Here is a 16,169-nt window from a genome sequence, read left to right as displayed (position 1 = left end):
CTAGCTATTCTCCTTATGAATAATATGCATGGCTAATTCAATTAACAAGCAATATCACAGCTAACGTTTAAATAGGGAGGAAAAAAACAAAATAATTAAAACCTCAATTTCTGTTGAAACAATTATTCACTTGCAGCTCTAATCTATTTAAAAAGGACTGACCTAAAGCCCAGCAGTAAATTGGTTTAGTGTGTCATTTTATTGGCAGAGGAAATGTAAACATGTTCATCAGTGTGAACATTAATAGGACAATGAAGGGAGACGTGCTAAAATGTGACTTTGGGTGGCAACAGCACAACCGACACACACACACACACACACACACACACGCACACACACGCAATTTAAACACAAACAAACACATCTGAAGAGAAGAGAATTGTGTCTTCTGACCTGACACACAGATGAAAGTCATGTAGTCTCCTTGACCACCAGTGGCCAGGAAGGGGATCTTCTTCTTAGTCCTCCGCTTCACCTGCACTGCAGCAAGCATCTTCTCATCATGGGGTATGAAGACCTCCTTGTTGATGGCTGACTTGGCACTCATCTCTGAAGTTGGCAGGAGTGAACCACTGGCGAACAGTTTAAGTGGAGAGGACGAGATCCACTCCTCCTGAAGAGGAGAAGAGAACGGCAAATTGAATTAGCAGGAATGATGGACCGGACTAACTACACTAAAGTCTGGCTTTCTCACTTTCCAAACGTCTCCTTAATTACAAACAAAGACACATATGTTCTTACTTGCCGCTACTGGTATTTGGCCATCCAGATAGTTTAGTTAGATAAACTAGATAGTTGAGATAAAGTATTTTCATCCCATAGTCCATAGAAATATATGAAAACGGTTGACAGTGTGTTCTGTGGATTATCTAGAGTAACAAGGTCACTGATTCTGGAAAGAGATGTAATGGAATTTTTCTGGAGACAGAAGTCCGACAATGTGTCTGTGTGTCACAGCCTCTTTTCCAACTTTAAAACAAAACTGTTTTTTTTAATATTACTTTACATTGCAAACACTGTATCACATTTCAAGATATAATCTAAGCATTTACAACTTGAAATACAGTAGAATGACTGAAATAGCATTGACTGATGTCATCATATACACTGCTTTATCAAACTGTTCTTTTTTTAAATAATTGGTCTCTATCATTGTCACTGTGGATATGAGGATATCTATTAATCACCACACCCTCTGATCTACATTCCACTTTAGTATGTCCTATTGCACTGCTGCACATAATGCAAAACATCAAGTGCGCTTGAAGACACACACACAATCCATGCAACAAAGGCCTACTGCTTTGCACTTACATGATTAAAATAAGTCCCAAAGCCATGTGTACTTGTGACCCCTTGTCACAGGTTGTCTGAGTAGTGAACAGTTAAAGGCCTGATGATAAAAGCACTTGTATTTTGTAGGAAAGGCGCAAATATTAAAAGTATGAAACAAAAAAAATCTTCAGTAGCAGAAGCATAGTTTTTTTTCTTGTTTCTGAATTAACCCTTGTATAAAGATAAACACAGTAAGGTTGAAGTTCGCAGGAGTATTCATTCTGTTAAAGAAAAAGCTTATGTCTTCTGTGTGTTCTGTTTACATCCTCAGCTTCGGGCGAATCACCCTCAGTCTCCAAAAGTACACACACATGCAACCAATCTATACACACTCTACTGCTCAAAGTGTATTGCACGTTAAAGTAAAGGGCTCCAAAATGGAGAATGGTTGCATCTCTGTGTGTTGCAATCAGGCTCCATGCTCCATCTCTTTAAATGCTTTGCCAATGTTCTTCTTAGAAGCACTGCCACTCACAGAGATGAAATGACTTCAGTTGAAGCTGTTCAGAGTACTGGTAAGTCTCACGGATACAGAACAGCAATCACGTTTCTAGTATTACAAAGCCAATGTCTACTAGGGAATGTATTTCTTGGGAATATACCATGAGAGACACAGCAGTATGTCTGAGGGTGTGTGAATGGAAAACTGTGCTTACATGCAGGATACAGTCATAAAGAATTGGTTTAATTAGGTCCAAATGCTCTCATTAGGACAATGGAGCTTAATCATTTTCTCAGCCACACACAAGCACTCACAACCACATACCGCACAGCCCACCCTGATGAACCGATCTATCCGTCAGTCTCAACCAGTCGAAGAATTACTCTACTGCGAGCCAGACTGCAAAAGAAATGCCTTGATCAAACTGGCTTGTAATAAATAACAGAGCACAAACACTAACTTGTTTTCCATCAGTGCAGTAAGCTTTAAAATGAGTGCTCAGCAGCTGAGGAGAAGCCATTGGAGTCAAAGTTTCATTCACTGATTCTCATAAAAGCAAAACCTGCAGCGGTACAAGGTTTACATGGACAGTGAAAAGTGCACAAGCAAACTTCTCTGCCCCGAAACTTAAGAGGCTGAAAGGCTGCCATTGTTGACTGGTGGTCAGTGGTAAAGTAGGATTACGTCAGGCCAGAAGGAACACTTCAATAGCAGTGGAACATAAAAGCTCTGAACACAAAAACATAAGTACAATATAATGCAATCTAATAAATAGCCCTGCAGTAAGTGGTACTTGCATGAAGCTACTATTGTTGAGTGTGTCATCTATGTGGTATTTTGTGAGACAGCATTTAGTGGGGGTTTCATACTAAATTGCATTACAGGGAAAGTTAATGTGTGTAATGTGTACACAAAGTCAACAAAAAAAAGAAAAGAAAAAAAGAAAAGAAAAAAAGAGTTAAAGCATCACTTCTCTGACACAAAAATGTTACATTACAGGTTTCACAAAAGGTAAAATGTATTGCAAGGCCACTTTGTTTTTAGAAGTTTACGGTCTAATTGAATATCCTCTCTTTTTATCCATCTTCCTTTCTCCGCTCTTTCAGCAATGCAAGAGTTCACAATAAACAAAAACCCGGGCCAAGACTTTGTGGAAAGTAATTAGAGAGGCTAATAAATATGCCTTTGGAATGTAAAGGATGTCCAACATCCCAATATTTCGGCTAGGAAATAAAAATACGACACTCAAGATCACTAGCACAAAGTTGTATTGCAAACGACCCTCTGTCAAAAGCAGTAAAGCTCTTTCAATCAGGTCCTTTTGAGCGAGCCAGGTATCATGTAATAACTGCGCTATGAGCTGTGTGTGCATGTCATACTGAGCTCTGATAAAGACTGCAACACCTGTACTGTGCCAGTCCGACCTCAAAGTACCGCAAAAAAACAGTACCGCACACAAAAGTCTTGTACATCATGTTCTCTGAAAGTATCATATTCTGAGGACAGTCCTGAATGGGTTTTTACATTCACATCTTCCCCAAGGACAGTAGTTTAAACTCTGTATCAGAGCTTTCAGCGCTTCGACACAATCTGAAGCTATGAAAAACGTATCGTTATTTCATATTTCCTTGTTGGGGGTTAAAACGATTGCACATCATTATATCATGTATCAACCAATCTACATAATACTGTACACATACATTCATTTACATATGCACAAAAACTGCCCTAAATGAGCTCACTCCTCCCTTGGTATCTATCCTTTAATATCGTCTTCCCTTCTCAATTACTGGATGGTACAATGAAGAAACCAAAAACAGAAATTCAAGGGTAATTGTTGAAAAGCCATTCGTCTTGTTGCTCACTAGAACAAATCAGCCCAGCGGAGATCCTCTCTGTGGAAGCCCTAATCCATAACATCTTTCCCTCTTCTCCTAGTTCCTCCAGCTGAGAAGGAACGCTGCCCACATCTCCCTGCAAGCTGTCACCAGGCAAAGGGGAGCGCATATTCCCCCTCAAGTGGCCCGCTGAAGCATGAAGGGAAGGAGGGATAAGGGGATGGGGGAGCGAGAAAGAAAACAAGCAGGAGGAAGAGGAGGAGGAGGCAGACAGGAGCTTCTAGGCAGTGAAATGTAGCCAGCTACAATGCAAAGCTTATGGTTCGACGTTGAGCAGTCTAATGCAATGCTCACAATGCAGGGCTGAGTAGATGTACTGGAGGGAGCCAAGGAGCTGCTGTGGCAGTGAAAACGACGTACATATATTTTACGGCTGCTTATCACCCCATTTCCAAGAGTCCCTTTTAAAAACACTTCATTAACTGTGGCTGTGTATAGCCAAGCTGTCACAGGAGCAGCACCGTTCCCCTGCCCCCCTCTTGCCCAGTGTGTTAATGTGAAATATGTTCAGTCAGTGCTCACGGCTCTCCCGGGACCTCTTTGGAGTGGGGTCTTTGAGCTAGCTGCACAGCCACTTGCTGTGCTCACATGCCCATGGGAAGATGCCAGCACAAGCTGTAGAAGCAAAGGAAATGGGACCAAAAGACAGGTGGATGATACAGGCCTCATCACACTGAATTGAAGATGTGTCACTGTCTATAATTTCCTTTGGAGACATAACAACTAGATAACACTGACAGAATCGATGCATTTTCCTGTTATTTCTGACAATCTGGTAAACAAAATATTATTGCATAATTATACTTGAGTATATTATTGTATATTATGCTTGAGTCAATGAAACGCCAAACATTCCTCTACGTAGTAAAAACCCTGAACTTGGTACATGAAGCCTCAAGTGCAGTATCTGAGAGACAGCAGCAAGGGTATACTTTAAATGTGCACGTTCAGCAAACGCACTGCACTGGTGTGTCAACAAGCATTTTTTGCTTGCGGGTGAGACAGCAACAGGACAAGGAACTCCAGTCAGTCTATCAACAGCAGAGAACAAGACAGAAAGCAGTGTTAGAGATATCACTTGCAGTTGGGAGTATAGAATAAACCTTCGCTTAAAAGTAAAGTATGATGTACAAATGAAGTTTTTGGAACATAAAAAGATATCTGGCAAGGTAACCAATTTAAACAGATAATATAATCCTCCTCTAGAAGAAGTTCATCCCCTGTATCTACTCCTCCCACTCACTGACTTTGGAAACTTTCAAAGACAAAGTGGTTTCTTTCATTCCACACCACACTCCCAAAAAAAGAGGTCTGAAGGAAGTAAAACACTTCGCCTCATCTGCAGCTTCTCATGCACGTCTTTCATGTTGATTCAAAGCTCTGTACAAGGCCTTGATTTTACAGAAAAACCTCCACTCTTGCTTCATAGATTACATCTTTAGAGAGTGACGTCATGCGACAGTGTCACTTTGAATGAGCGGTATCCAACGTCGCCGCCACATGAACAGATGGTGAATGTTACCTCTCATAAAATAGAGAGATTACGTCTACCCTGCTGTTCACCTGGTGTCAACGCCAGACTGTGATGTATTGAAATCTAATCCTACGTTAGTGCAGCACTGCGCTATAAATGACAGACAAAACTCATTCTGGACATGCGTGGTAAAAAGATTTCAGTCACAGGTCACTCACGAGTATCATTCAGATTCAGATAGTTTGTTGTTATTAAAGCATGTTAAAAACACAAAGGAACAAAATGTGTTACCCAGACTCAGCAGTGTACACAATAAATAACAAGTGTTTTAGCTAAAATAAATCTAAAACCTATAATTAATAGAACACAGTTATAAAACAGAATAGTGCATCAGTAGCTGCATGCAGTCGCCACAGCAAAAGTGCAGAGGACAGGCTTAAGTCTGTGAGTTCATATCATGTTGGATGACAAGAGCCAATAACACCAAGATTTATTATGGTGTACAACTATACATTCTAGTAAATTTTTTTTCATTTCAATTTCATAAGACATAAAGTCTAAAATATAAAAGTCAGTGAAAGTCCATCATTTTTGCAGTAGCTCGCTCTCGCTCTCTCTCTCTCTCTCTCTCTCTAACAGCAGCTGTATTTTTTTGTACATATGAAGTCAAAAACAAGCACGAGGGTAGGACAGCTTATTGAAGCTGGGAAAGACTTCAGGACAGATTTAGCCGTCCAAGTTTTGTGACCAAATCCCTCAATCAGACCAACTCAATGTGCTGGCAAGTGGCTGAACGAGTGGAAACTACACCACTAAACAATTAGGTTGTTTTTTTTAACTCTCCCAACAGAAATGATATACAGGGCTGCAACTCAACCATGTTCTTCAAATTCAGCATCTAGTAGTGCTTTGCTTTTTTTAGCACACTCAGGTGAACAGTAGGGCATCTGGATTCCTCACAACCAAATCCCAATGAAGAATCTTTTTTTTTTTTTACGTGTAACTCCTAGACAGAATCACACAGTTTAGGCTCCTGTGTGCATGGCAACGTTGGCAAGACAAGAAATTGCAGGAAAGGTTGTCTAATTAAAATCTGTAATATAAAGAGATCATAAGTTTTGCACAGACTAAAAAGGAAGAGCATTTTTGTCTCAAGATCCTTTTTATAATTTCATTCTTTTTTAATGCAAGTTGTGTTTTCCTTTCTTCACAATATGTGAGGCAAACAATGTACATTGTATACTGTGGGACGAAAAGGAAATGTACACAAGAATAAACACTGCACATCCTGCTGATGTCTATTTCATGTTATAAAATAATGGAAACCATTGATCACAAAAAGAATAGCTCTTCGTGACAGCAGGTTGAATAGGACCTTACTCTTTTCCCTCAAAAAGGAAAGATATGAGAGGACCCATCCATTTTCCTCAGCTGCCAGGAAGGCATGGGCTAACCATGAATCAATTTATAACATGCCAGGCTACCATTCTTCTCATGCTGGGCTCATTCTTTATAGCCCAGCACATTATGACAATAAAACATTTGGGACGGACTGGGCAGTACTAGGTAAATAGCTGAAAAGCAAACATAGAGCACTTACCAATTCATGTCTCAAACACAAATGCAGGATCATTACCACAATGATTCATTTATATACTGGGGCAATGGCTTGAGACATCCACAATACAAAAATGAATGAGAAAAGTTTGCATAAGGATGAGCTAAAAGCAACAGCACTGTGTCAGTGTACATAGACAGAATAATAACATGTTGATGATATAGGCCTACTTAGAGCAAAATAAGCAAAATGTCTGAGGTAAACAGACAAAAAACATAACCCGCCTTGTGTTTAAATGTACTACTTCTTCATTAAATGTTTTGCAAATCAGAGGCGATGCTTATGACAATAGCAAAGAGACCATGCAGAGAGGGGAAACCACAGTCTTTCACAGAGTCACAATCACAGTGATTCAAATTCCTTAAGGACTCCAAATCTTAGTATCATTTTGCCAGAAACACTGACAAAAAAACACTGTTTTTACAAGGCACCTACTGTCTTCCTTCAAGGATCTCTGTCCTCTTTGATAACTGTACGAGCTGAGGTGGTGGACACACAGGGAGGGAGCCAGCTCGACAGTTTACATTATGCTGACGCTAATTGGACACTGAAGTACAGGGAAAGGTATAAGCAAATTAAGGCCTGAACTCTTGCATAGGAAGAAGCAATATTTTAATGTAAGTGGGTTAGTTAACGCAATTGGGAGGCACAAGGGTAGGATTAGGAGCCTCACAGCTAATCTAAACCAAAACGTCCCTCTAGGTCCCAACCTGTCACAGAGATGTGGAGACATGTGGTAATTGGTCTACAGAAATACAGTACAGACATTCAAATGAAACTCTTTTTTTCTATTTTTGGATTTAGCAAAGAGCAAGCCCAATCATTTGTGGAGCCGAAAAAATAACTCAAAATACAATAAAAAAAAAAATTAAAAAAAAGATAATACTTCACAATAGACTTCACAATTGGACACTGTGAAGATTCAAGCCTTGTTTCTCCATGTTTGGTGATATTCAAATATTATTGACCTATTGAATAATAATGTCAAAAACGCACCATCCCACCCAGCCAAAATGAGGATGTTTCCAAAAAGATGACATTTTGGAAATGCAAGGGTTTCACCTGGGAACATCAAGTTGTAATTTGCTAGTTTTGGGGTCCTTAGGTATGGAGCCCCAGACATGACATCCCCAAAAAAATACTTATTTGTGGCCACAATATACTAATTTGTGGCCAAGAAATACTAATTTGTGGCCACTATATACTAATTTGTGGCCAAGAAATACTAATTTGTGGCCACTATATACTAATTTGTGGCAACAAAATGTAAATTTGTGGCCACAAAATAGTAGTTTGGGAATAACGACGTAGCCTAACTATAATGCGGGCAGTTCTGCTATACCTGTGTAGGGCACATAGGCTACCCAGAGCAAGCTAAAGGTGCAGTCATGGACAGAGATGATTTGATTGAATTGGATTTTAGGCTGTGAATGAGTTCTAAAAAGCCTGCTATTGCAAGGAATTGTTATTACCGAGAGGCATTTAAACAGAATATTGAGAGCCCAGATGCTTTACCGGTGAAGGTACGACTTGGATGCTGGTGTTGCACCGAAAGCTGTGACCCATCAGAAACTGTGACCGCAGAGAGCACTGTGGCACATCGTCTGCCCGTGCGTGGTAGACAATGGAGGGTGAAGGAGAGCGTCTATGCAAACGGCGTAAACATTAATACATTACATCCACGGGTGCAAGCTGTATCATTATTCGCGGTTTGTTATTGCTTCCTAAGGAGTAAGAGTAAACCGCTGGTGACCATATTAACCACCTCAGACATAGTAACATATGTTTATCTGAAAGTAATTAAATATATAGGTACGTTTTCTCTAAAATGTTTCTAAACATTTTTTTTTTGTGACTGCATACACGAGTTACATTTGTAATAACATACCTAAAACCTTACACTAGACCTACAGTACATTTAAAACTTAAAATAATCATATTTTACTGTAAAGAAAAGAAAAAACTAAATATTTAATGGCCCAAGACATTGGGTAAATTGTCAGATTATGTGACCCCACTGTAACTGCTTAATAAAAGGAGTTAAACTTCAAAATATTGTTTGGGGTAGTTATATCATCCCTTCACACTAATCTGGACACATGTTTTCTTATTTTTAGTCATCACAGAGCCAGTACCTCAGAGGTCACCATATATTATAAGTACAGTAGCAGCCGTCAGAATATGTGCCCCACACAGGTATAGCAGAACTGCCCGCATTATAGCTAGGCTACGTCGTTATACCCCAAAATACTATTTTTAGTTAGTTAATTAGTACTTCGTGGCCACAAATTAGCATTTCGTGGCCACAAATTAGTATTTCGTGGGAATATGTTTTTTTCTTTTCTTCGGATGTCATGTCTGGGGCTCCGTACTTAGATGGCCCATGGGGGCGCTAAGCAGCTGCTTAGTCTGCATGCCTTGGGCCAGTTCTGCTTCTGCTTATAACAGCACCAAAAACACATTTTCAGTGCTGCTATACTAAGAAAAAGGGCAACCGGCAATGATCAAAATGTAACATTTAACAATTAATGTTCATCAAATATTAATTAAGCAGGTGTTTTTTCCAGCATCGGGGAAGATTGTGCCATATGGTTCATTTGTGCCACAAACCATTATCTTTAGATTTCTTTAGAGCCTTAAAATGTGACCATAATGTTTGATGACATTAGCTTTTATGATCTTATCATACAAGTAAATATTGTGATAATATAAAAGACGCGTCTCATATTGCTTTATGAGCAAACAGACTACACTCATAATACATAGATATTCAAGGTGGACTACACCCAAATTCACTTGTCTGGGCTGACAGGAATTTCACTGGAATACTTGCACTTCCAAGCAATGTGTAGACGGGGGCCAAACTTTTTCCGATCAAATATTTGATTTAGTTTTGTTTTCAACACCTCCGTTTATGACGACAGCTCTCAAACAGGGAGGCGTGGTTCACCTCCGTGAACACCATGAAACACAAAAATGACACTTGTAGGCCTACAAATTAACTTGAATTATGCTGATTTTGTCAAACGCGTAGACACTAGGCTAAGGTAAATGTTATCTTCCAACACAAGCACGTGCACAAACAGTTAATGAGCCGAACGCGCGCGCACTTGTTCTGATTCCAACCGTAAAGTGTTTGAAAGGTTGTTGACGCAGTATAAATGCCAATTGCAAATCAATAACGCGAAAACAACAGTTCCTACATCAACTACACTTTTCCCCACGCGGAAAACTATTAATGTGTATAGTGATTTTTTTTTATTATTATTTATTTATTTATTTTTAAACAGAAGTAGTCTGGAGTTAGCGTTACTTGCCGATGTGTTTCAGCGGTGATTTCCACGTGCGGTCCTCAAATCCTTCGGTTAATTTGTCCGGCTGTTGTCACAGTTCAGCCACTTTCAGCAGCCTCTTCCTTATTGTTAGCTGTCTTAGACTAAACGGTAGCCTTTGGTGTTTACCATCGCGTCGACTCCACTTCCACGACAGTTGTTGGTTTGTGAGCGGCGTGAGGAGAGTTTGTTTTCCCTGCTGCCGTTTCTGCGCAGACAGAGACCGTCTGTCTGACTGCGACTGTGTTTGTTTGTGTGTGTGTGTGTGTGTGTGTGTGTGTGTGTGTGTGTGTGGGATGGGAAACCAGTAGCAGGTTCCCAGAGAGAGAGAGAGAGAGAGAGAGAGAGAGAGAGAGAGAGAGAGAGAGAGAGACACACACACACAAACTCGCCCGCCAATCACGTAACGTTACAGTGTCACATTACCGCGTAGCATGCATGCCGTTCACATCACATCTGCATGTCTTGGGAGTATCTTTGAAGTGCTAAGAGACGAAGAAGAAAATGGCCATTGGATGGATATTTGTGGGCTAGTGAATTCCTCAAAACACAATTTTCCATCTGTGACGTTAAAGCAGCCTGGTTAAGGTTTACAGCCTGAATATTTTATATATGAAAAATAGCAGAAGACATTCACAAGGACACCATACAAACATCACCTACGCCACATAACAACTGTTAGACCCAAAAGGCACATGCTAAGAATAGGAGTTGAAAAATACTGTTTGCTGATAGGTTATTATAACAGTAGTGACATTATCTATGGGAATATTAGCTATTGGACTATAATGGAAGCAAAATTATTTTTGTATGGTTTTTATTGCCTAGTCTCTATGACTCAAACCTTGAATATCTCTGATCATAGTGGACGCCCCACACAATAACTCATGTTCAGTAGCTAGGGTATTCCCAAAGGTCACCATTAAATAAAATTGGTTTATCTTATTTGAATTACTTGTTTAGACAATTCTGCACTGCCAAGGACTCATAACAAAGGCACGCTGAGTCCTTGTGGGGATATTATAAATTGAAATTGGTGAAAATTAGGTTTTTACCTTGTCTGTATGACTCAAACCTTAAACAGCTTTGGAAAGTGTGATCGTTTTAGTACGTGTGGAAGTGGCCTAAGTGAACAAAAACTAGGACATTTAGGCTTTTTTTTAAATATATAATTACTTGTTTGGACACCTGATGAGATTACTGGCCAAATAACTTGGACTTTGAGTCTATATGGATATACTGTAATAGTTATATTAAGGAAATAGCTTGTAGTTTGCATCACCCTGTCTCTGTGACTCAAACTTTAAATATCTCTGATTATGGGAGCCTTCCCACATTATGAGTGGGAAGAGTAATAGGCCATTCCCCAAGGTCACCATAAAAAAACTAGCTTAACTTCTTCGAATTGGTTGTTTAGACAGGCCTACACTAGCTGAACATTTTCCAATATCTTACTGCTGGATGTGTGGGAGGTGTCAATGTTCAAGACTATCCTAAACTGCCAGCAGCGGTTTACTACCATTTTTTGTTTCTACAGCCGTGCCAACAGAAATTTGTTCCCTGGGAATTCACACTAACAGAGGCAGTGGAACTGCATGTGTCTGTCTAATGTTTTGCTTGGCTGGTTGCGAGTCATCCAAATCCCCCACTCTAATTCCTCTCCTGGTAGATTTGGCTTCTTTTATAAGCTCTGTCTTCATTTTGAACAGACTTGGACGAGGCTACCTCATCTGAGATAGTTTTATGTGCTTCTGTTTCTTTGCCTCTGGGTCTCTACAGCTGATCATTAACATGTTGCAGAGGGAAAAGATGAGCATTTAAGCAGTCATTGTTTGTCATGCTAAGCAGAGGACCAGTTGTACTGTAGCAGATGTCCGTGAGTCAATTGAGAAAGCCGTGATATTAAATGCATGATAAAGGATAAACAAATCCTCATGTGGCTTACAAACAGCAGTCCTGTAATCAAATAGGAATGTTTTTGATTTCCCTTCAAAATCTCATTGAAAACACTTTGCAGGAGTTTTGTCTGGCTTTGCATTTCTGTGCTACAGTAATCTGCTGCAATACTGAAGTCCCTGTAAGGTGTCATTTTTAACAACGCATAAGACCAGGTGTATTACTTAATAGCAGATGTCATTCAGTGTTTCACTTATGAATAAATGCATTAACCAACTAAAGCTCCAAGACTAAATCACACTTGGCAGGTGGCACCCCAATATTCAAATATAAAAGTTCCTCATTCCTCCAGCCCTTCAAGCTTCCTATGGATCATATTACAGTTTGTCTGGCTTTGTGATTCATACTACAGCAAGCTGCCCATCCATCTGGTAGAGCATGTGGAAATAGTTCATTTCAAGAATTTAGAAATGAAAAATGTTTGCTGTGTCTTCTGAGACTATTTCTTTACGCTACCTTCAGACAATCCACTTTGATTTACACAGACTCTTCTGTTGATTGTAAATTTGGAAGGGAGTGTTGCTGCAATGGCTGCAAGACCACTGGGACAGCAACAAGAAGGAATTGGATACTAGACTCTCTATGACACTGTAGAAATACTGTGCTGTACCTCTGCGCTCCCCCACACGAGCAAACACGTTCACTGTAATGAGTCACTCTTTCCAGGTTAAGGGAAAAAGAGACAGTGGCCTAAGGGGGAAAAAAATTGTGTATATACACACACATGCAACCACACAGGCGCACACAAGCAGAGAGGGTTAAAAGGGCATTAGCTTTTTCCTGCTGGTGAGTTTGGGAATTCAGGCAGCTGCCTCTCTCAAGGGAAAGACATGGCCGCTGATTGCTCTGATGAAAGAGGCAAAACACTGAACCAAGTCAAGGTTTTGTACTATATTGCACTACCAGTCTCTCAATAACAGTCTGAAGAATGATTGCCCAACAAATATGTTGAAAGCTTGACACTGCTCAGTGCTCAATTCAAAGCTGAGGTTAGCTTTTGGATGCATGACACACCACAGAGGCTGACCCATCCTTCAGGTTTTGCTCACGTGGCTCGAAGTTTCCGCAATGTGTTATAGGACTGGAATCTGTCTGTGGGAAGGGAACGGTGGTGGAAAAGTAACCAGTCGCCGCTATTCTGGTGAATTTGCTTGAATATCTTATACAGTACACATAATGTATGATTAGTGCACTTTTGGAATTTACAAGTTATTTGTTTAGTGTGACCTGAGTCAAACCTGAGTGCAGTTTATCCACTTAAAACTAATGTTCCTGATATTCCCCTTAGATTTTCTATTAAATAGCATTACATCATTTATTCATGCTGTTTGGTGTTCCACACCTGCTTGTTGGAGTGCTTCATCGCTCATATATTAAGAATTATACAGTATTCACGTTTAAGTTATATTGTTTAAGGCTCCATTGCACCACTACATAAAGAGGAAGCATTTAAATGCATTATTTTAAAAATATTTTTAAACATATTCCACAGTGAAATATTTACTTGGCTCCATCCCTGTCCCCTCTCTCTGTCTCTGCACACCCTCAACCCCTCCTCCCAAAATCCTGGAAGACATAAACATCCTCCCAGCCTGTGACGTTAGACAAGGAGCTGTGCAGGCTGGCTGGATTAGGGAGAACGTGGTGCCTCAGTCCCCGTGGTGCGCAGGGTAAACATGGAGATCTGACGATAGAGGAATGGAACGGGGCGAGGGACCCTTTGCTCGGACCACCGGTTGCCTCTCACACTCTTACTCTCTATTTTTTTCTTTCTCTGTCTCGCTGCTGCACTACTCAAACACTGAATTCATGTGGTTTGTTGTTTACTCTTCACAGTGTGAGGCACACATCAGACACTGGTTACAAAGCTGCATGAGAGCTCACTAGAGAGAAAAACATGTCTCATTGTGGACGAGCCGACACGCAAACGTTACACCTTAAATGCATGTGTACAGTGTGTGAGGTGTTCTTTCACATGAGATTGTGTATGTTCCAGAGAATATCAAAGTGTGCTTTTAATTTTCTGTCATCAGAGTTGTTTGGTGCTTCGTACCTTAGGTAACTTTGTGGAACTCACCATATACAGGGAGGTGGACTGTTTATGTGAGGAGGGAGTGTCTGCAACCTTTTGTTTAGGTTTCACTACACTTTGTGTGAGGAAATAAGTATGTGTGTGCGTGATCTTTGCTGCCCTCCCCATGCACATTTCACATTATCGAACCAGGTCAAGTGTTGCAATCCACTTTGCTAATCTTAAAGTGTGAAAGTGAGCGTGAAATAAGAACATATTTAGACCTCGGATCTGGTATTGATTTTTACTGCTAGTGCATGATAGAATATCTTTGAACATGTGGTGTCTAACCAATCACATTAGATACACAATAACCTATGTGTTGTTTTTAAGACTTTTTTTTGTTGCACTGCTGTTTTGTTTTTCTGCCTTTACGGAGAACTTTATGTTGAGCAGAACCACTTTTTATGTCTATTCGTACTTTCTAAAGTATATCTGTGTACCTTTTAGAGAGTCATTACAGGACAAAGGCTTCATCTGATTCATCCAGAAGATATGTCAGATTATAAGCATTATCCATATGACCTTTCAGGCACCGCTGGAACAGAAAGACCTGTCATTTCTTTAAAATGATCCCAACAACTATTCATATAACTGCTCACACTGACGGTTTTCCTTTTTTAAGCAAGAATTTTGGGACCAGTCATTGGAATATTCCTTTGCCAAAGCAGACACTTTAATTAGATTTCATCATCTGAATGCTCGGCCAGCTACTTTAATGCTCAAATCAATCATAGCTGTTTTGTTGCTTTGGTTTTAATATAAAAAGTCAATATCTAATTAAGTTCAGACTGTATGTTTATGAGGAAAAGAGAGAGGTCTCGCTAATCTTGCAATAATTTAACTTTAACTGGTTGGACAAGACAAAAAACCAGAACATGTGTCAGAGGTGTAATTCATCTCCACTTTGCCTTTCAGATTGGCATTATAATATGAAAGCAGCAATACAATTAACATCACATCAATCGTAATTGTTCATTTTCTATATCTGGGGAGTACAAAGATAACACAATGTGGAATGCAAAACACTGACTCACTGTAACTATGAGTGTTTCTGTCAGTATACACATCATGCCAACCCTGTAGAAACATTTAATCTCACTTTTCCCGCAGGCAGCAGCTTAACTCAGGAGTAAAAACATGATTTTCAAAAGGAGAACACATCCTGAATCAAAGTTAATACTCTGGGGTGTGCTGGAGTCAGATTTCGGAGCAACTCGTCAGGCAAAAGAGTCTGTAATGGAGCCACGCACCATTAAACACCACAAACTACATCCATCTCCATCACGGCAGACAGACAGTTGATTGATAGGTGAGTGGAGTGTGCGTGATTGTGGTATTCTCTAATACACCAAGTCACCTCAGTTATTATAAACGATTCAGGCACCTGAATGCCTCATTGAGGTCTCTCAATCCACATTATATTGAAGAAGTCCTTCATAGCACCTATGGACCTTCCATAGCATACTTGTGTATCAGTTAACACATTTGATAATGTTTTTACGATACAGGTTTATCCACTTGAAGTTTTAACACAAAGTCTCTGTCCGTCTGTTTGAGTCATCTTTACTCTGTCCTCTGACCCACTCAGTTAAAAGCAGCCAATTTAGCCGTTCAATGAGCAGAGCCTTCTGGGTAACACAAAGAGCCAAGAAACCAATTTCATTTTGGTCTTTATTGTCAGCAGAACAAGTGGTGTCGCTTGGAGACGCTGTCATTGGGCTGTAACACCACAGAGAGATAATGTGGAGATACATGGACACAGGTGGCACTGACTGACTTATTTCTTATTATGTCTCGATATCCGAGAACAGTTTAGGGCAAATGGGTAATAAAAAGAAGGATGAAATTGAGGGAGAAGTCACCATGAGGTCCAAGAAGGCGTTGGCGTTAAGAGGCCTTTTTTTAATATTATTGATTCAAGGGGATTGATTTCAACACCTGACATATCTCAATATGTTACACTGAGGCCTAGTAGTTCATACTACAGTAAATACATGCCGTTATTGAAGAAGAATACGTATGTCCCTATTGTCCCATTTG

At 40.0% G+C, this 16,169-nt stretch overlaps 1 protein-coding gene across 3 annotated transcripts in view; it reads right to left on the bottom strand.

The window, feature by feature from the left end:
- The window catches only part of stxbp6 (syntaxin binding protein 6 (amisyn)), a 66,829-nt gene extending 56,454 nt beyond the window's left edge, over positions 1–10,375 (bottom strand). For 2 of the 3 annotated variants that reach the window (XR_013503660.1, XM_078277771.1), the window contains exons 1-2: positions 10,229–10,375; positions 394–613 (exon numbers count right to left, since the gene is read on the bottom strand). Coding sequence is in view for 2 of the 3 variants with exons in the window: in XM_078277771.1 (XP_078133897.1) it covers positions 394–613; positions 10,229–10,231 (223 nt within the window). In the remaining variant the exon portion in view is untranslated. Of the gene's footprint in view, positions 1–393; positions 614–10,084 lie in introns of all 3 variants that reach the window. The other variant, XM_078277772.1, reaches the window with a different exon arrangement.
- Positions 10,376–16,169: the final 5,794 nt, after the last annotated feature.

This window comes from Sander vitreus, chromosome 20 (assembly GCF_031162955.1).
Source record: "Sander vitreus isolate 19-12246 chromosome 20, sanVit1, whole genome shotgun sequence".
Taxonomy (NCBI): Eukaryota; Metazoa; Chordata; class Actinopteri; order Perciformes; family Percidae; genus Sander; species Sander vitreus.
This window is presented reverse-complemented; position numbering and strand designations above follow the sequence as displayed.